This window comes from Lycium barbarum, chromosome 4 (genome assembly GCF_019175385.1).
Source record: "Lycium barbarum isolate Lr01 chromosome 4, ASM1917538v2, whole genome shotgun sequence".
Lineage (NCBI taxonomy): Eukaryota > Viridiplantae > Streptophyta > Magnoliopsida > Solanales > Solanaceae > Lycium > Lycium barbarum.
In genome coordinates this window covers 143,479,659-143,501,474 of record NC_083340.1, presented here as the reverse complement: position 1 = coordinate 143,501,474, position 21,816 = coordinate 143,479,659, and the positions used below count along the sequence as shown (strand labels likewise).

The window sequence follows — 21,816 nt, the reverse complement described above, 5'->3', positions numbered from 1 at the left end:
ATAATAAGTTAGTGTAGTCCAACTTAGCTTATAAGCTGCTTTAGATAAGTTAAGCCAAACAAACTCAATTAATTTTTTGGGGTTATTTTAAGCACAAAATGACTTTAAGCTTGCCAGCCAAACACTCAAAAAAGTTGAAAACATCTTACAGACAACTTATAAGCCAATCCAAACGGGCTCATAATAATGTCTTGTATTAGAGGGATTATTTAAGTGTTATGCATCCTAGACAAGTCAAGCTCCAACCAATAAAGGTTGTGCAAAAGAATGCATACTTCTTAATTTTTAACTAGAGGTCTCAAATTCGAAATCTACTGTCTAAGTAGGAAGTCACCTTTATTCAAAAGTGCTTGAACTTTTTCACGCTAATTCAACTTTAACCTGACCTCAATATGAACACCGGACACTAGCATTTTTTTTTTTTTTTATATAGATATCAATAAGGATTGTGATGAAATGAGTAAATACTTATTCATTCTTAATTAGAAAAATCTCGAATTCGAGCTCTACTGAGTCTAGAATAGCCATTATTAAGAAGCACTTTAAATTTTCTACACAAATTAAATTTAATACTGCCCAATACACATACCGAACAGGCAAACACCAGCGAGAAAACCTTTTTTTTTTTCCCTTTAATATAGGTAAACATAAACACCAGTTTCTTTTTGACCAAAAAAAAGTCTAGAAGAAGGAATAATGGCATTTACGTAAATAAACTAAAAAAGTAGGGGCAAAAATAGAAAAGAAAAGGCGAAGCAAGTGGGGCCAAGTGGATAGTTATAAGAAAGGGGTGACTGAAAGACTGTTATTCCTTACCACCCAGATTCCCTTATTTCTCTCTCAAATATTTAAAATTTAAAATTGTTTTTTAAAACAATAATTTTTTTTTAAGAGAGAACAAAAACAAAGATCACAAACCCTAAAATTGTTTTGAATCTTTATATATATTTTTGATCTGGGTTTGCTGATCAAAAAAAGTAAAGTCTTTACAATATTATTTATTAATCATCACTGCTATACAAAGGTGCGTTTTTTTTTTTTTTTTTACCTCAAATTGTTCATTTTTTTGTTGTATAGAGTTGTTGATCTGTAAGATTATATTATGTGTAATAATGAAGGTATAATGTAGGGGGGAAAATGCTTGTTTTTGTGTTTATAATATTAATTAGAGTTTCTAATTATTGTGCAGAAAAAAGGTGTGTTTTTTTTTTTCTCCTCAAATTTTTTATTTTTTTGTTGATATAATGCTTGGTTTTGTGTTTGGAATTTGAGTGAAGTATTTAGAGCATTATTTAATAAAAAGATAGGGTTTTTTTTACCTCAAAATGTTGAATTTTTTGTTGATATGGAAGGTATTGGATAATTATGGGTGAAAATGGAGGTATTATGTAGGTGAAAACTCATATTTTTGTGTTTGTAATTTGTGTAATAATGGAGGCTCAGATCTGTTATTGTTCTAATGTTCTTATAGTACATGTTTGAATTTTGTTTTAATGGATGTTTGTATAGGTTTTTGTTTGTTTTTGAGGATTTTTTTTTTTGTGTCTGGTTTTGTTACCTTATCCTGATTTATTGAATTGAGGGTGATTTTTATTTACATATTCTTTGAGATATTTGAAATAATTTTATCCATTTTTTAAATAGAATGAAGGCTGTCAATCTTATAATTTGACATTCATGTTCTTAATTTTTGAAATTGTGTTGGCCATGGCTTCTTCGCTTCCGTTATTTCTTTTTTCTGAACTGCTTTGAAATGCTTTTCCTTGAGGAGCTGAGGGTATATCGAAAACAACCTCTCTACCGCTCAAGGTAGGGGTAAGGTCTGCGTACATCCTACCCTCCCCAGACCCCACTTGTGGGGTTACACTGGATATGTTGTTGTTGTTGTTGTTGTGCTGCTGGTTTGGTTGCTAGGGGACAGTGGAAAGATTGAGTGGTTTAATTGGTAGAGGTGTTAGTAAATGGAACTGAAGATATTTAATTAGTAGTATAAGGCTATTAGGTGAAAGTTTCAAAACCTGAAACTTTATTATTGATTTGGGGGTTGTGGTTCACGCCTATCAAAGCCTGTTGTTTCTGTGGGCTGCAAATGTTAGTTGCCTGAAACTTTATTATTGATTTGGGGGTTGTGGTTTATGCATACCAAAGCCTGTTGTTTCAGTGGGCTGCAAACGTTTATTAGCTGAAACTTTATTATTAATTTGGGGGTTATGGTTCATGCATACCAAAGCCTGTTGTTTCTGTGGGCTGCAAAAGTTTTTTTTTTCTTTAGGACCTATAAAAATCCAAGCTTTTTTCATTAGCTACATAAAGAAATATTAGATTCTTGAAATTCTTTAGCTGATATGGACATACAGTGATATGATGTTACTTATATGGTGTTGCAGGAAGAACAGTGTCACTCTTTGATCTGTTTTGGTGTTCGTTCTGAATCTACACACAACAAATTGTAACAAAGGGAGACTGACTTGCCAGTATATAATATTTTAATCATGATGGCCGCTGCTGCTACTGGCGCACTCTTCCCTGCTGCTAATCCGCCTCCTGACTCTGGAGCAAAATCGTCTGGAAATTTAGGAGGAGGAAGTCTTCCTGGAAGTATAGATGCACGAGGGCTTAATGTTAAGAAGCCTGCTTTTGGGAGCCTACAAGCTAAAGCCAATGCACAAGCTCCTCCTAAGGTGAATGGAACAAAAGTAGGCGTTATGGATGGCTTCAAGGATGATGAGGTGATTTCTTCACATCATCCAAGGACCTTTATCAACCAGTTGCCTGATTGGAGCATGCTCCTCGCTGCCATCACAACAATTTTTTTGGCTGCTGAGAAGCAATGGATGATGCTTGATTGGAAGCCTAAGCGTCCTGATATGCTCGCTGATCCTTTCGGATTAGGAAAGATTGTGCAGGATGGCTTTGTTTTCCGTCAAAATTTCAGCATCAGGTCCTATGAAATTGGGGCTGACAGGACTGCATCTATAGAAACGATGATGAATCATTTACAGGTATTCTAGGCTTTCATTTCCATTTGGTAAAGTATTATTGACTTGAAGCTGTAAAGCATCTTGTTTTGATACCTTAACGAGCTTGAGTTGGTTCTGCAGGAAACTGCTCTTAACCAGGTCAAGAGTGCGGGACTCATGCATGGTGGGTTTGGATCAACTCCTGAAATGTCCAAGAGAAATTTGATCTGGGTTGTTACCAAAATGCAGGTTGTGGTGGATCGTTATCCTACTTGGTAAGTTTCTGCTCGTACATGGATGAGGTTACTTCTCTGACATATTGTATTGGATAAAGTCTGTTGAGGTACTTAAAAAGGGTTAAGCAGAAGTTCACCAGTTTTTCGAACGGTCTTTGTTGATCAATGCTTAAGGAAGTTCGAGATTGAGTGTCACATCCAGAATTTGTTATTTTTATTTAATAAAAACTTCTTCTAACGCACATCATGTAAGGTGCTTAACCTCAAGTCAGTTTTCTCATGTAGTCTTAAGGTCTCTTCTTAGTTTTTTGCTATTGTGTGATATGAGGAATCACTTCGATGAAGTTGAATTTAATTTGATTGATTTATTTTGATATGCGCCAACTCTTTAGGAGCATGACCGATTTAAATGGGAAAATCTTGTTTTACATAATCATAAATCTGTCAAACTTTTTTAGGTGCCAAGTAACCTTCATCGTTGATTGTTTTGCTCATTTGCCGTCTAGCTACTAAGCATTAATTTCCCCGTTGTGTACAGTTATGGCTATTCATAGGAGAAATATTAGGTTTTCTTACATTTGTTATATAGTTCCAAGATCTGAAATCTTGTTCTTTATTGTTCCTACTGATCTTCCTATTGATATTTCAAACACTGTGTGCACAGTTTCTTTGACGTGTGAAAAGATGAATACGGGGATCTTTTGACTGATTTCTTTTTCGCAGGGGTGATGTTGTTCAAGTGGACACTTGGGTAGCTGCATCCGGGAAAAATGGTATGCGGAGAGATTGGCTTGTCCGCGATAGTACTACAGGGGATGTATTGATGAGAGCTTCCAGGTGGGGGCATTATTATTTCATCTACTTCAGCTTGGTTTAATTTTGACACAATGAACTTGTAAATGCATATTATTCAGTTTTCTTCAACGTAAAATGATCTTATCTTTCCCACTTATGGATTTGGTTGTTTTATGACCATGTCATAGCTCCTGATCCTTTCTGCACTATGTTTGGTAGCCGAACATGAAACACCTGATGATCTATTCATTGTTTCATAATCGTGATTTCTTTTGTTTCCGTTTGCTTTTGCAGCCTTTGGGTGATGATGAATAAGGAGACGAGGAGATTATCTAAAATACCAGATGAGGCTCGGGCTGAAATTGAAGGTTATTTTGTTGATTCACCTCCTGTTATTGATGATGATAGCAGGAAGTTACCAAAACTTGACGAGACAACAGCAGACTACGTTCGAACTGGTTTAACTGTAAGTAGAAGGATTCATCCCTGGTGACTTTGTCGCATCTAAGGACATCATTTTTAATATCTTCTGATTTGTTGAAATTTGCAGCCAAGATGGAGTGACTTGGATGTTAACCAGCATGTTAATAATGTCAAATACATTGGCTGGATTCTTGAGGTAAATCCTTTACCCTTTCCTACTTTTTTCTAAATTAAAAATTTCTTCCCTGTTATTGCTTGTATTATATTATGGTATATAATTAGGGTATGTGGCATAATATATGAGTTTAGGTTTCATCGTATTCTGAAATTGTGTGGACAATGCAGAAAGAAAAGAAAAACTAAAAGATTGTTTGTGCACGCACTAACCCAACCAATTTCCACATTTCCTGGATTTGTGGCGGTATTGGATATCCTGAGGTTTCAGATAGAGCTGAAATACATCCATTGATGTGTATATTTGTTAGGAGCCATTTGCGTACTTAATAAGTTATGAAACACTTACCTACATACATGTCTGGACAGAGGAGATTTGTCATTTCTCTTGTAGATTGTGCACCAATTAAGGTGATAAGTAAAATTGTCTCGCTAATCCTTTTATGTTTATCTAACAATAATTAATTTTAAAAGTAAGCATCCCCCCTCCATCCCTTTTGTTGTCCTTATAAAAGGAGTTATCATAGTGTGGTGTATGATCATGAAATCTTTTTATCAACCTAAACTAGGAAGGCTGAATGAACCCAAGTGAGCTGCGTGATATGCATTGTACTGAAAATATTGGATGGTCACTGATCTCCAACTTGACCGGCCTTGGTGCTCATTCTCTTTACTGCTTGCATTAGCATAAATCATTTGTCATAAGAGTAGACTAGTAGTAATAATTCTTTTGGGATATTTAACACACTGATATTCTTGGCTAAAGTGTTTAGTGGGTTGCAGAATTCCAAATTTCTCTTCTCTTGAGTGCTTCAAAATCTTGGTAACATCATGTAATTTTGTTTTTTGCATGTGTTTATCACATGGCTCAAGATGTTGGAACTTGTCTTTGGATGCAGAGTGCACCCATGCAAATACTCGAGGGTTGTGAGCTTGCTGCCATGACATTGGAGTACCGGAGGGAGTGCAGAAGGGACAGTGTGCTGCAGTCACTGACTTCTGTTCTGGACAAGGGAGTCGATGACTTCCCCGACTTTGGGAATACCGAGTGTCAACATGTGCTTCGACTCGAAAATGGTGGAGAGGTTGTTAAGGGGCGGACTGAGTGGAGGCCAAAACTTATCAATGGAATTGGGAGCCTGGGCGGATTCCCAACAGACGTCGCTTAGTTTCATTACTTCCAAGTGCTGGAGACTTGAAGTAGTGTCTGTGCTCTGCATGCTCTATATCACAATCGTTTGTGAATCCCCCTACTTGTGCTCGTTTGATCTTTTATATATTTCCCCCTCTATATATATATGTCCTCCTTATCCCTTCCCCATTTTTTTCTTTTTTATTCCTGGCCTCATCTCTTAATCCTTTTATTTCCTTTAGATATTAGTGAAATTATCAGTGATTGTAAGTATAGTCTTTGTGTCTAATGTCTTATTCCCTAGCATTCCCAATACTCCAGGAGCTTTCCTATCCTTTGTCCCTTTACCTTGCTGGCAATTAAATTTGGCCTAGATGGCATTGCTGAACAGAACAGCAAATGGAACATTTTTTTATTTGTTGTGGCGATTCTTTATATCTGTAATGCATTATATTTGTTCTTATTGCCATGTGGTCCATCTCATTTGTCATCAATTTAGTAAATGGAAGTTTCCTCTTGTCCTTCCTCCGTCCGCATTTCATTTTATATGGCAGTATTTGATTGGTCACGCATTTCATTTTATATGGCAGTATTTGATTGGTCACGGAATTTGACAAGCTTTTGACATTTACCAAAAATATCCTTAGAACTTGTGGTTTGAAGCGTGTCATGATATTTTTATGGTTATACAAGCATATCTTAAGGATAAGATGAAAAGTGAGCTGAGAATTATGATGTCTCAGGTTCATATCTAAAGGCAAAGAATGGTAGATAGGTTATTTAGCAACTGTGCTGATGGAGGTGTGTTTTAGAGCCCGTTTGGATTGGCTTATAAGTTGCTTATAAGCTGTTTTTAACTTTTTTGAGTGTTTGACTGGCCGCTTTAAAATCATTTTGTGTTTAAAATAAGCTCAAAAAAATAATTGGGCCCATTTGACTTAGCTTATCTAAAGCAGCTTATAAGTCAAAAAAAAAAAAAGTTAAGATTACCCAGCTTATTTTTTTTAGCTTATAAGCTGTTTGCAGCTTATAGGTATAAGCACATCCAAACAGGCTCTTAGTTGTGGCTCAAACATCACAGTTATACAAGTAAATGAAAAATTCAACGAATTATTTTATACAAAAAAGTATTTATCTTTTTGGAATCTATTTAAAAAAAGAATGCCACCCCATTTTTAATCATTGTTATTTTAAACATGCCTAATTCTCTTGGAGAAGAATACTTCTCAGATAATTCACTTTTACAATCGGATCTTTTTGCCTTTGTTCTGTCATTTAGTGACAAGGCCTCTCTTTTTTGTTGGTGGGTGAGTATCTTTTTATCAATCAAGGTTGTAATCGTGTTCAAATTTTTATAGATAAGGCCATAAGGGTATATCAGAAAAGTGGAACCAGATCATCAACTTTACAGGTAATTGGATTCAGAATAAGTTATGGGAGATGTACTTCTATAATTTAAGGATACCAAAATGCCTCCAAAAAAAATATTTTAAACTAAAATACCCCAACAAAAAAAAAGTTACCAAAGTACTCATAGCGCATTATTTTACTGCGCTATAGCACTAACGGAGACGAAGCCGTTAACTACTATAGCGCAGTATTTTACTGCGTTATAGATTTTTTTTTTTTTGATACTTCTATAACGCAGTAAAATACTGCATTATAGAAGTACCAATTTTTTTTTTCTATAATGCAGTAAAATACTGCGTTATATAAACAGTAAAAAAAAAAACTGGCCAACTTTATTTTTTGCAACACTTAGTGTTATTTTTCATACTTTGACCAATAATTAGTCGTGTGTCAAGACTCCGAAAAGTCAATATTTTATATAGAACCTGATATTTTTTTCTGCGTACAATAATGTAGGCTCAATACATTAAGGATACGTAAACGTTCGGATCGTCATTTTAGGGGTTGAAAAGGTGCCCAAAGTAAGTTTTATTTGAAAAAATTTAGTGTTTTTTCCATACTTTCACCAATGATTAGTCGTGCGTCAAGACTCCGAAACGTCAATATTTTATATAGAACCTGATATTTTTTTTTTTGCGTACAATAATGTAGGCCCAATACATCAAGGATACGTAGACGTTCGGATCGTCATTTTAGGGGTTGAAAAGGTGTATGAAGTAAGTTTTGTTTAATAAAACTTAGTGTTTGACTGTAAGGTTATTTTAGTCAACTTTATATGTCGAGAAAATTAGTCAGCTTTATTTTTAAAAATTGAAACCGTAGAAGTGAAATTGACATTCACAGCTACATTACCCCGGGATTTTTACGTTGAAATTTATTGCGTATCATCATCTTATAAGTAAATAAAACTGAAAATTTCACTCCAATTTGGGGGAAAATCGAAATTGAATGGGATAAAAAGCGTTTTTTTAAAAATCGGCTCGGCCAGTCCGCATAGATCTCGAAAAAATATGCAAGTTAAAAAAAAAACGCGTAAAACGGACGTCCGAGCGCAAAGTTATGACCATCTAAAATTTGACGACTTTACAACTAGTTTTTGTCCCTATAATTTTTAGAATTATATTTATATTCAAAATAAAGTTATGTCTTGATTAAAAAATAACACGCTTAAATCAAAATCTTAAAAAATAAAACACCCTAAAGTTTCCAAATAAAACTTACTTCGGGTACTTTTTGAACCCCTGAAATGACTATCCGAACGTCTACGTATCCTTGATGTATTGAGTCTACATTATTGTACACAGAAAAAATATCAGGTTCTATATAAAATATTGACGTTTCGGAGTCTTGACACACGACTAATCATTGGTCAAATTATGGAAAAAACACTAAGTTTTTTCAAACAAAACTTACTTCGGGCTCCTTTTCAACCCCTAAAATGACGATCCGAACGTCTACGTATCCTTGATGTATTGGGCCTACATTATTGTACGTAGAAAAAAATATCAGGTTCTATATAAAATATTGACGTTTCGGAGTCTTGACACACGACTAATCATTGGTCAAAGTATGGAAAAAACACTAAGTTTTTTCAAACAAAACTTACTTCGGACACCTTTTCAACCCCTAAAATGACGATCCGAACGTTTACGTATCCTTGATGTATTGAGCCTACATTATTGTACGCAGAAAAAAATATCAGGTTCTATATAAAATATTGACGTTTCGGAATCTTGACACACGACTAATTATTGGTCAAAGTATGGAAAATAACACTAAGTGTTGCAAAAAATAAAGTTGGCCAATTTTTTTATTTTTTTTTTGTATATAACCCAGTATTTTATTGCGTTATAGATTTTTCTTTTCTATAACGCAGTAAAATACTGCGCTATAGCACTTAACGGCTCCGTCTCCGTTAGTGCTATAGCGCAGTAAAATACTGCGCTATAGATACTTTGGTAACCTTTTTTTTTTGTTGAGATATTTTAGTTCAAAATTTTTTTTTTTTGGGGGCATTTTGGTTCCGGACTCCACACTCCATGTGACTCGCCCTCCGTCATAGGCGTTTCACATTCTTTCTTTAAGGATTGAATGTTGTCGCAACTCCTCTTTGACTCACCCTCCGTATAGGCATTTCATATATTTTTTTAAAGGATCCAATGTGGTCGTTCAGGTTTATCCCACCGTATGTGAGAAAGTTGTTATCTTTCTGTGTTAAAAACAGTAATTTACTAAAATCAGCTTTTGTTTCAAACCCAAAAATAGAAAAAATGTGAAGAATAGAAATTTAGAGGAATTAGAAAATTTCCAAACCCACAAGTTTCTTGTGTATCCTTAAGAAATTTAATCCCCTCACAGTTGCCAAGGTTAATGGATTAATTCCTCCCAGGATAGAACGGAAAACTATTCTGCAGTAGCGGCAATGCAAATGACAAAACTTCAACGAACTCAAATGGAGGCAACAAATCACACCGGACACTTACGTTTTCGCTTTTGAAAACGATGCAAAATGCAAGAGTGAGAGGAGAGTAAAAGGCGATAAATTTTCAGTAGTAAAAAATTGAGGCGATGCCTTGGAATATATAGCCGAACATCTTGGTATCAACAGGTGCGGACATGCCTGTTCGTAAAGTGTTGTGTCTATTCGATAATGACATTACAGTTTGGGAAATTAAATAATCCGATTTTTCATTTAAGATTTGGTGCGGAAAATATCCAAATTTGGGAAAATAAATAATGGAATTTGGATCATTTGACCAAAAAAATTATAAATCAATCAGATCATTTGACTGAACCCGAATCTGAATTCTGGCGATGACGGCGCGAGGGGAGACCCTTTCTCAATTGTTTAAGAGTTAGAAGAAATGATTATGTATATAACCACATAAGAAGTGTTTTCGCCCACCAATGAGGGACAAAGTGCCTTTGCGAGATGAAATTTGTTTAAATTTCATTTCTTTCCATTTTATTCCCACCATTTCCCAATTCTTACTATGCTCATCTTTAAAGCTCATGTTTTTAGAGCCCAACAGAAGCGTCCTAGCCCCATACAATATTTAGCACCGATCCAAGCCTATCATATGTATTGTCCGCTTGGACCTCTAATATATTTCACGAATTTGTTCCTTAGGTTACGTCATCGTCGAGCTCAAAATCACATGTGCTATACGAACTTGTAGTATGTCTGATAAGTTCTTTACTTGCTCTTCTATTTCGATGTGGATTCGCCTAATGAGTCCTATGCCCATGTTTTTAGAAGCTCATCACCATGGTCGTCATATATAATTTTCAATCAAATATTGTCCATTTGCTTATTGAGTTTTAGAAATCTTTTCATATTTTTTTATTAATAAAGTCTATTAAGGATCTTAAAGGGAAAAAAAAACTATTTCAATCTCTCAATCTAAAAGTAAATCCATTTAAAAGAAAGAGGCCTCTATTGTCAACTGACAAAATACTTTGGTTAAATTAATTTTGTCTTCAAACAAAAGGATGGAAATTAATGTGCGGTGGAGAAAAGTTGATAAAGCCAAAGGCCATGTTCTATAATCTTATCTGGTGATATTTATAGTAAACAAATAAAGAATCTTGAACAAAATAATGTGTCAACCATGAGAGTTCACATGAGTAGGGAACAATTCATTAACTTTGTCTTAATTGTGAAAATAATACAATATCCAAATTAGCTCTTCTCACATGCTATTTGCTCTTTTTGGTACATTTGTCACATGCAAAAGTGAGCCAGAGTGGGTGGGAATATTAAGAATAAAAAAAATATTGAACAGAAATTAAAATCAGGTCAATCATGGAAGTTACTATAATTAATTAGACACTTTTTTTTTTTTTGAGATATTACAAGTGACAGTTTGATTGCAGTTTTTATCTTAGTTTAGTTCATCTGCCCATACTAATTTCATTGTTTTATCAAGTGTTCTTGAATTTTTTATTCAGTACCAATCATATGATCTTTAAAAAAATGCGTAAAATGGTGATGTCAAATAAGTTTGCATGCACCTTGAGGATTACATAGATACTTACTATGGTCCAATAAAAAAAAAATGGATAATTCTATCTGTCAAAACTTAGATAGAAGAAAAAAATTCGTCTAGTGGGTTTTTCAAGATTTTCACTCACTTTATCGACTGTTAGATCACACCCTTGATTACTAGTTATCTTAGTCATTATTGTTTTTATTGAAAATACAATCTTTGGTTGGTTGATCAATTTTTTCTTGAATTCTCACCGGTGTTTAGTACTCACATTGTGGTCCCGGTTAATTCGGATCCGCACCGTGTAACGCGCATTAAAGGGATAAGCGCTTTCTACCAGAATCTTTTCCAAACCCAGGCCGTGAACTCGAAACTTTGGTTAAGGGCAAATAAATGTTATCCATCCTACCATAATCCCTGGTGATGTTCGTTAATTTTTTTTAAAAAATTTCATATTTTTTAGTATTAAGTTGGACATCAATGTTAACGTTAAACGCAAACATGAAAATCAACATTCAGTGCCTAATACTATATACTAACATTCAAAATAAAGTTATCAAGACACGAGGACTATGACATTATAACAATCAAGCAATAATGTGAGTTGTTGATTAGCTTTAAATATTCCTAATCAACAAATTGATATTCTAACTCTTGCACTAAAACTAAATGAAGTTATTTATCGATAATTAAAGAAATCAAATAATGATTATCACCGCAACAAAAAAGTAAATTAAAAAGCATAAACAGTCAAATTGACATCAACAAAACCAACTAATAATAACTAAATACACGTTTAATGAAAAGTGCAGAAACAAAACAAAAGATACAATGACCCACAAGGAGAAAATGAAAAAATAGTCCCATATGTTTGGAGGTAGGTTCAAAGTGGTTCCTTAACTATATTTTTGAGCATTTTTTATCATCTAAGTTAATCAAAAGTGAACACTTTTGGTCTCTTCAAATATAACAAATTTTAGCTATAAGGTTTTTTGAAAATCGTGAATTTTTTTTAAAACCAGAAGCACCGAGAGTTCCATCAAATTCGAAAAATGTAACATCAAAATATTGCACCCAAAAAACAAAAAATAGATAAAAATTAGCAAAAAAAGCAGCAAAAAAAGTTGTAGCAGACTTCAAAAATATACTAAAAATAGCATAGACTGCAAAAACTACACCTCCACATTTGAGTTTATGTTAGAAATTATTCACAACAACCATGAAATTAAACAACCAAAATTTGTTAAATATTGGAGGAGGCAAAAAATGGTCATTTTTAACAGTTTTTAAAGAATTAAAATTGCCTAAGAAAATAATTAAAAGATCACTTTGAACCTACCAAACATAATGGAACAATTTAGTCAATTTATTGACTCATGAGACACAAAATTAGGCTAAATAATTGGAATGCAATTGGTCCAACATGTAATCCACTAGCTATTACACATGATTTGAGTTGCAATGTATTGGGACTAATTTGTATCTTTTAGCAAAGTAAAAAAGTGTACTCCGACACAAACATTTGTTTTGGAACATTGATGTGATATAATCTTCATTTCGTTTATCCACGCTTCTATGATTACTCAAGGCACACAAAAAAGCAAAAAGAGAGGGATTTTTTTTTTTTGATATAAAATATATTTCAGCAACCAAACACATATTTACTTAATTTCGGGAAATATTTCCTTTTCGGGATTTTAAACCTAAGGTATCTAATAGGAACATTTTATTATTGTACTCGCGTGTTTAATTGAAATAGATCGTAGTTTGAATGTTTAAATAAAATTTACTGGCAAGTTTAATAGACTGTGACAACAAAATCAAATTTGCAAACCTAAACGAATACTAGTAATAATTAATTTATAGATTTGGTGAGTACAAATATTCATTACTTCTATGGTTGAACTTAAAAGGGAAAAAGAACTAACAAGTCTTGTGAAATTAAATCACGAGCTGAACGTGTCAACAGCAAAGTGGTTCTCTAAATAGAGGGAGATTCAAATATACATAGTTTGAATCTGACTAATAGCTTATTTGACGAAGCTTATTTTTCCTTTAAAAATACTTATTTTTTCAATAAGGATGCTTATTTTAAAAAAAGTGAAGTGTTTGACCAAACTTTTGGGAGAAAATAAGTGTTTTTAGGAAGTAGCAGAAGCAGTTGAGAAAAATACATTTAGAATACAAGCTTGGCCAAACTCTAATTGCTGCTCGAAAGTACTTTTTAAATTAATTGACCAAACACAAACTACTTTTAGTCAAAAGTACTTTTGAAAAAAATACTTTTTAAAATAAATTATTTTTAGAAGCTTGGCCAAAACAAGTTATAAGGGGTCGTTTGGTGCATGGTATAGGCTGGGATATTCCAGCACTAATTTTTTGTACAGTGTTTAGTAGGAGGTATAAATTTATCCCGGGGATAAATTTATACCTCCTAACAAACACTGTATAAAATGAAGCCTTATCCTAAGGGTGGGATATCCCACCTTATCCCACTTATCCCGGAATAAATTTATACCTCCTAACAAACACTGTATAAAATGAAGCCTTATCCTAAGGGTGGAATATCCACCTTATCTCACTTATCCTGGGATTATCTTATCTCATCTCACAGATGAGATAAAATAATCTCAAGAAGTGGGATAAATTAGTCCCGGGATTATAATCTCGGGATAGTTTTCGCTACCTACCAAACGACCACTAAGTGAACAGATAAGTATTACTTATATGGAGAATTACCTTCGTCAAAAAGGATTTTCTTTTAACAAGAAAACTCCAAGAAACAAAAACAGAATTTTTAACCTTTCTTACCACCAAGATATAGACAATAGTTTATTTGTATTTGTGGAAGTCTTCCACCATCAAGATTTATAATTTAAAGGGTTGTTTGCTCGAGTGTTTTATAGCTATTGTAACAATTGACTGTAATAATACATTCATTAAATTATGCGACAATATGTATATTACTTTTTGCGAAATAAAATATGAAATAAGAATACCTCTAATATTAATGCCTATACTAAACTATTTAAAGCTAAAATTTCTCTTTTAAAGTTAATAATTCATGTATAACAATCTCCTCATGATATCAATAAAATATAATTTCATATATGTGTCCATACTGTCTTAGAACCTATTTGGATGGGCTTATGGCTATAAGCTGTTTGCAGCTTATAAGCTAAAAAAAATAAGTTGGGGTAGTCTAACTTATTTTTTTTGACAGCTTATAAGCTGCTTTAGATAAGCTAAGTCAAATGGGCCCAATTATTTTTTTGAGCTTATTTTAAGCACAAAATGACTTTAAACTGGTCAGTCAAACACTCAAAAAAGCTGAAAACAGCTTATAAGCAACTTATAAGCCAATCCAAATAGGCTCTTACTATGGTTTACTCGAACCGAGACTCTTCTGGAAGCATTCTCTCTATCTTCACGAGTTAGGAGTAAGATATGCGTACTACGTACGTACACTCTCCCCTTTTCAAGCCCCACTTGTGTAAATACACCCAATATGTTGATTTTATTGTTATTGTTATTGTATAACAAGTATGTGAGTCAAATTATCCCATATCCATATATAGCAATAGTAGAAGCAGGTTCCTTATGCTTCTTTCCAAATTCATCACTAAAGATTATGATAAAATGAATATGATCTTCATCTCTAATTAAAAGTTACAAGCACTAAGTTTTTTTTTTTTTGTAATGATACCAAACATTAGGTAAGAAAAATATCCATCCGTAAATCTTACAGTGCTTTTACAGTTTGGTGAAACCAACAGTACTATTTGACAAAGTAAATAATGTTATGGGGTACGTAACAGTCACCATCTAATGCCGGCAATTTCTGTGAAGATGCCACTGAGTCATTCAAGCTGTGGCACTTGTATCGAGGAGAACTAAATTATGTAAAAACACTCATCAAATCAAAAAAAAAAAAAAAAAAAAAAGAAAAGAGAAGCCATTGTTAGTAGTACTAGTACTTAGTATTATAGTTTTAGTAGTACTAGTACTTTAGTTATTAGGACATGAACAAACACGAACAAACAAGAATTTGAAACACATTAGTAGTAGCAGTGTGTGTGTTTTCTTTTCTTGATGTCAAGCTTAAAGGTATAATCAAGAAAGAAAGAAAGAAAAAATAAAATGGGCTCCTCAAAAACTCATCATTGTGTCTTCAATCCCAAGTTAAAAAAGAAAGACATGATGTGATTGCCACCATTACCTGTTTGTTTCTTTCTTCTACACTCTCTCTTATTAGTATTACTGTCAAAAAGCTTCCATTTTTGTGCAATACTTTTGACTTCAGAGCAGATTAACAAAACCCCAGGTTCTATTTTTCACTCTTTATTTCAGATCTTTGAAGAAATGTTATGATATTGCTTAAAGTTTTGATCTTTTTTATTGGTTTTTTGAATAGTTGTTGGAGTATTTGTGGGCAATTGCTTTAACTTCAAAACCTCAGGTTCTATTTTTCACTCTTTCTTTCAGATCTTATGAGAAATGCTATGATATTGCTCAAGTTGTGATCTTTTTTATTGGTTTCTTGAATAGTTGTTGGAGTATTTGTGAGCAGTTGCTTTAACTTCAGAGCAGACTAACAAAACCCCAGGTTCTATTTTCTTACTCTTTCTCTCAGATCTTATGAAAAATGTTATGATATTGCTCAAGTTAGATCCTTTTTTGGGTTTTTGAGTAGTTGTTGGAGTAGTTTTTGGTTAAAGATTTCATTTTTAGTTGCAAATTGTGAATAAAGATAAATCTTTTTATTCTTTTGCTTCAAATGCTATGATATTGCTCAAGTTTGATTCTTTTATGGGGGGTTTTGGATAGTTGTAGGAGTAGTTTTGGTTGAAGACTTCAACTTTAGTTGATAGTGCTGAATAAAGATACATCTTTTTTTTAATTGCCTCATTTGCTTACTTTTTTGGCCTATGAATGTAGTGATCTAGGATTTAATCCTTTTTGGTGTGAATTATGTCCCAGATCTGAGATTTGTGCAACTGTAAATAGGTGGATTTGGGAATGATAATCTTTTCCAATGAGTTTTTAGATGAAAAAATTGATATGTGAATTTAAGATATAATTCTGATAATAATGCTGTCTTCTAAACAGTCTGCTTATGTTTGACACAAGATCTGTTATTTTCTTCAAAGTTGTTGGTTCCTGCTATGTTTTCTGATTTTTTTTTTTTTTCATGAAATGTCAATAGGCAGATTGTTCTGGAGTGTGGATTAGGTTTAGTCTTTGCTGCAAGTTGGAGTGATCCGCTAATATGCTTAAGCAAATTCTTGCAAAACTTCCTAGGAAATCATCATCAAAATGTGATTCATTCGATTCATCAGGAAGCAATTCCTGCAACAACTCCTCGAACTTGGGGGGTAACGGAATTCAATTTACCAATAGTTGCACCGTCATAGCAAACAGGCTGAACGTTGTAAAACGAATGTCGACAGCAATTTTTCCTGCGAGCATTGGCGAGTCTGTGGCCCCACATGTGCCCTTTAAAGATGTGTCAAATAATGCCGAGAAGCAAAGCTTATTCGTAAGCAAGTTGAATCTCTGCTGTACACTTTACGATTTCAATGATCCTGATAAAGACTCCGCGGAGAAGGACTTGAAACGACAAGTTTTGCTCGAACTGAACGATTTCGTCACCTCGGGATCCGGGAGGTTCACGGAATCGGCAATTTCCGCGGTGTGTAAAATGTGTTCAGTTAACCTGTTCAGAACTTTTCCTCCCAAGTATTTCGCATCTCGTGGTGAAAGTGAAGATGAAGAACCGATGTTTGATCCGGCTTGGTGTCATTTACAACTTGTGTACGACTTCTTCCTAAGCGTTATCGGGCAAGGTTCTCTTGATGCAAAAGTTGCTAAGAAATACGTTGACCATACTTTCATATTGAAATTACTTGACCTATTTGATTCTGAGGACCCGAGAGAAAGAGAATGCTTGAAATCGATACTCCATCGTCTTTACGGGAAGTTCATGATGCACAGGCCTTTAATCCGTAAAGCTGTAAGCAATATTTTTTATCGTTTCGCTTTCGAGACCGAAAGACATAATGGGATCGCCGAGCTTCTGGAGGTTTTCGGAAGTGTAATTAGTGGATTTGCTTTACCATTAAAGGAAGAGCACAGATTGTTTTTCTCCAGGGCCTTGATACCGTTACACAAGCCGAAATCTTTGGGTATTTATCATCAACAATTAGCATATTGTGTCGTTCAGTTCATAGAGAAGGAGCAAAATCTGGCTAGCGTAGTGATAACGAGATTGTTGAGGTATTGGCCAGTGACAAGTAGCCAGAAACAATTGATGTTCATCAGTGAATTGGAAGAGATTTTGGAAATGATCAGTATTGCAGAGTTTGAGAAGATTATGGTGCCGTTGTTCCGCCGTATAGGCTATTGCCTTAACAGCTCCCATTTCCAGGTAATATTTCTTAATCAAATTGATATGTTTCTTGGGCTATTACTCTTTTTCTTTTCTCTATACACTATGTTTTGCTGGGGGGCGGGTGATGGTGATGGTTGAGCAGGTCAGATAGGACATTTTAGGGGTTGTTTGGCTCCTGGTTAGGAAGGGAGTTATTCATGTATTAGAACTATGCATAGCCAAGTAAAGGTGTTTGGTTACCAACTTACAATTCCGCATAACTAATACATGTACTGTACTCCCTCTGTTTCAATTTGTTTTTTCTTTCTTTTCTTTTTAGTTTGTTTAAAAAAGAATGTCAGTTTCCATATTTAGTAACTCTTTATACCTAACATCCTACACGGCATATTTAAGACCGCAAGATTGGGCATTTGCATTTTGGTACGTTACACACATCTTTAGTTTAAGACCACAAGATTCAAAAGTCTACTTCATTTTCTTAAACTCCGTTGCCAAGTCAAACTAAGACAAGCAAATTGAAACGGAGGGAGTATAAGTTATGTGGGAATCTATGTATTATTTTATGCAGGGTAGAAGATTGAGTAACTAATACCACATGAATAACTAGACCTTGCATAACTCTAACCAGCAACCAAACGACCCCTTAAGTGATAGGAAAGCGCAAACTAGTTTTCCCATTTATATGACATACTTATAGATAGGATGACAGTTCTTCTCTTGAATATTTTTTGAGATAAGGGAACCTTTGTCCTTCCTTTTCTTACCTTTTCTCCTGTAGTCCCCGAGTACCTAAATACTAGAGTGTCGGGAGAAACCAATTTGCTTGGTAATGATTTTAAGACAAGTTTTTTATTTATTCTGGTATTGGAAAAGTTAGATGCCAAATTCAGAATGACCTACTCTGACATCCATTTTTATGGTGGGAATGGTTATGGTATTTAATGGATCCTTAGTGCTTACTTCTTGGCAAAATTAAGCATTACGAAATATATTCCTTTTTGATGTCGTCTACCTGTAATACTGCTTCAAATAACTTGACATATTAATCTTTAAGTTGAGATGTATACTGTGATCATGAGCCCTGTTTAAGAAATTCCTTCAACGAGCAGGTTCCCTTAGGCTGCGCAGTCCATCAGCGCTTTAATTCTTGAACATATTGGTGATCACTCTCTGAATTTTGAAATAATCATGTAGAGAAGGAAAAAAAAAAAGTAAGATCATAGACATGAAAACTCTCTCGAGGTAAGTAACTTTAAAAAAAAAAAAAAAAACTGATATTGAGAGAAATAAAATACACATCTCTTAGTATAAGTATTTTAGCATGGTCAGGAGGTCACGGGCTCGAGCCGTGGAAACAACCTCTTGCAGAAATGCAAGGTAAGGTTGCGTACGATAGATCCTTCTGGTCCGGTCCTTCCCCGGACCCCGCGCATAGCGGGAGCTTAGTGCACTGAGCTGCCCTTTTAGCATGGTCAGGAAGTAGGTCTCTAGGAGAAAAGAAAATGGGAGTACCCGCTAGGGTGACTCAGTTGGTTGAGCATGGGGCTTTCATAATGGAGGTCTCAGTTTCGGAACCCCCTGCCTATGACAGCAGGGGATTTGCCTTCTAGGCCGAGTTCGTCACACGGGGCTTGCCTAGTGCGGTTATCTCTCCTGTGTGGTTTGCGAGCTATTGCACAGGAGCTGAGTTTACCTTGTGCGCACCCGAAGGGTTGCGGCTGCGGGTTCCCATGTCATAAAAAAAGAAAAGCAAACGGGAGCTGCTCACAGAGGTAGACCAAGGATTTGAACTTTATGGGTTTTGAACTTGCCAACGAACCAATAATCGTTTTACTTATTGGGTTAACAATTAGATATTTGTACATATTTTATGAATTTCCTGTACAAATACAGGTCTAAGCAAAAGCTACTGGAGAAAATTTCCTCTAAGTTTGTTATACTCTCAAACCCAACAAAGAATTTTTTGACCAGTTAGGCTCAGTTGGGTTTTGTGAGAAAATTACTTCTCCAGTTCGACGTTATTTCAGCAATTTAGTTCATCCACTTTTACCATGAATCTAGCTCTGCTATGACCTCTGTAGATTCTTGCTGTATAACTTTCGGATGTTCTCTTTGAGCCTTTATTATACATTTGAAAAATTCTCAGGTTCTAGACTCAGATTCTTGCAAAATACAATTTCTTAAGTTTCTAAAAGTCTTATGATCCACATCTCCTAGTATGTTCCATCATGTAGTAGTTATGTACATTTCAATTGGTAATTTAGTAGTATTTTAGTCTTTGTATTATAGCCCCCTCCCCAACACACACACACACACACACAAAAGAAGCAGGTGTACGCGCCAACAAAGATACATAATCGAAGTGGTTTCTGTGATGTATCAGTCTGACAGAACTGGAGCCAATGATTTCATATGTATGGTAGAGAAATTGCAAATCTGACAGAACTGTACCTAGCATCATAACCATATAAACTGAATAAAATCTTAATCCTGTACCCAAAGGTGTGGTCAATGAAGTGAGTTTAGAACCATGAGGTCTCATGTTCAAATTCCAGTCGAGGCAAAACACTATGTGATTTCTTCCCATCCAAGCAGCTTTGGTGGACAAAGTTACCTCGTGCTTGTGCTGGTGAGAGGTAGCAGGTACCCCATGGAATTAGTCGAGGCACGCAAGCTGGCCTGAATATCACAGTTATGAAAAGAATCTTAATCCTGACACAAGGTCCTAGGTATTGTTAGTCCATCTGTGTGCAAGAGCCAGCTATGTTTTATCTCTTCATCAACATTCTACATCTCTTATCACTTTGAGGGATATTTTCTTGCCCTTGAAAGAGCCTTCTCTTCATCTTGTTTATCATAATATCCTTACTTTGCCAAAGCTTTGAAACTCCAAGTTCCTCCAAGAGAGGCTAACTACTTTATTTATCCCACCTCTGACATAAAAGATGCATAATCCTTTGTTCTTTTTTAAAGATTACTGGAATAAAATGGATCTGAATGGAGCAGAGTAGATATACTTATATAGAATATATTATAGCCGTCCGCAGCTAGGATTGAGGTGTAGTTTGTTGCATCAGAGTAGGCAGCCTACATTACACCCCTTGCGGTGCGGCCTTTGCCCAGACCCTGCATGAATGCCGGATGCTTCGTGCACCGGGATGTCCTTTTTGTTTTCCCTTTTCTTCTACAGAAATGCATCCCGCGTTCACGCAAGGTTCTGGGAAGGGCCGCACTGCAAGGGGTGTACAAGAGTTGGGAATTGATAATATCTTGTTTCTGTTTTCTTCTTCTTCCAAATGCAGAGAACTTGTTCATACAATTGACTGATCGCAACGATTACCTTATTCTGCCTCTTTTAACAAAACTTGCAGGTGGCTGAAAGAGCACATTTCTTGTGGAACAATGATAACGTCCTTAACCTTGTGATGCATAACAGGCATGTTATCATGCCAATTATTATCTCAGCTTTAGACCGGAACAGCCAGAACCACTGGAACAAAGCAGTTCTTAATTTGACTCAAAATGTGAGAAAAGTCTTTTCTGAGATGGATGAAGAGCTCGTACTCGACTGCCAAAGCAAGCTTGAAGAAGAAAATTCAAAGTCAAATGTAGCAGCCGAGAGACGAAGATTAACGTGGGAGCGCCTAGAAATTGCCGCTAATTACGAACCTGTTTCCGTTCCTTCTAATATTTCAGGTCTGGTAAAACCTGCCACCTGTCTCGTTTCGTGCTAATTTGATCGTTGATCGATAGAAAGAAGTATCTTAGTTCATTCACGCTGTTTTTTTATTTCGTGAAAAAGAAAAAGAAACATGCATGTTTGTTTCTTTAGTGTATGGATTTTGTGTCTTGAATATGGATGTATATAGGATGCCACAAGGCATCATGTTCACATTTCACTATTTTCTATAGCTGTGCTAAGTGACTAGCTACCATTGACTTATTCTTTTGGCTTTTAAAAAAGAAAAGTCATTTGGTTGAACTCACTTACATCACAGTTTTTTTTTTCTTTTTCGAATCGCGTCAGTATACTCTTCGAGACCATCTTAGTATGCTCTTCCTCTCAAGAATATGAAGAGATTATTTTTTCCAGTATCAAAAGAATGCTTTAGCGGTTTTGGTTTTGCAGGTTAGCAAGTCTACCAAGTCATTTGCTTTTTTTTCTTTTTTTTTTTCTTTTTTCTTTCAACTACCAAAGTCAAATAGGACTTAACTTCTTTTGTATGTTTTTGTATTTTAGATGAGGGAGAGGGTGGTAATTGCTTGTGAACTGGTCTGTTTAATCGGAAATTGTGTCGTATTATTG

General features: G+C 34.9%; 2 protein-coding genes across 3 annotated transcripts; both read left to right on the top strand.

Moving 5' to 3' along the window:
* Window positions 1-806: 806 nt before the first annotated feature.
* LOC132636768 (palmitoyl-acyl carrier protein thioesterase, chloroplastic) lies at window positions 807-6,237 on the top strand. The gene is made up of 7 exons (XM_060353794.1): window positions 807-1,024; window positions 2,388-3,002; window positions 3,102-3,235; window positions 3,920-4,033; window positions 4,286-4,457; window positions 4,542-4,610; window positions 5,488-6,237. The coding sequence occupies exons 2-7, from the start codon at window positions 2,493-2,495 to the stop codon at window positions 5,755-5,757; spliced, it is 1,269 nt and encodes a 422-aa protein (XP_060209777.1). The 5' UTR covers window positions 807-1,024; window positions 2,388-2,492; the 3' UTR covers window positions 5,758-6,237.
* An 8,704-nt stretch (window positions 6,238-14,941) lies between these two features.
* LOC132636767 (serine/threonine protein phosphatase 2A 57 kDa regulatory subunit B' kappa isoform-like) lies at window positions 14,942-21,409 on the top strand. Of its 2 annotated transcripts, none has more exons than XM_060353793.1 (5): window positions 14,942-15,443; window positions 15,534-15,578; window positions 15,668-15,725; window positions 16,330-17,546; window positions 20,882-21,409. In XM_060353793.1, the coding sequence occupies exons 4-5, from the start codon at window positions 16,389-16,391 to the stop codon at window positions 21,242-21,244; spliced, it is 1,521 nt and encodes a 506-aa protein (XP_060209776.1). In that variant the 5' UTR covers window positions 14,942-15,443; window positions 15,534-15,578; window positions 15,668-15,725; window positions 16,330-16,388; the 3' UTR covers window positions 21,245-21,409. The 2 variants fall into 2 exon arrangements, with proteins under 2 accessions (XP_060209776.1, XP_060209775.1); XM_060353792.1 differs by having other exon boundaries at window positions 14,943-15,443; window positions 16,326-17,546.
* Window positions 21,410-21,816: the final 407 nt, after the last annotated feature.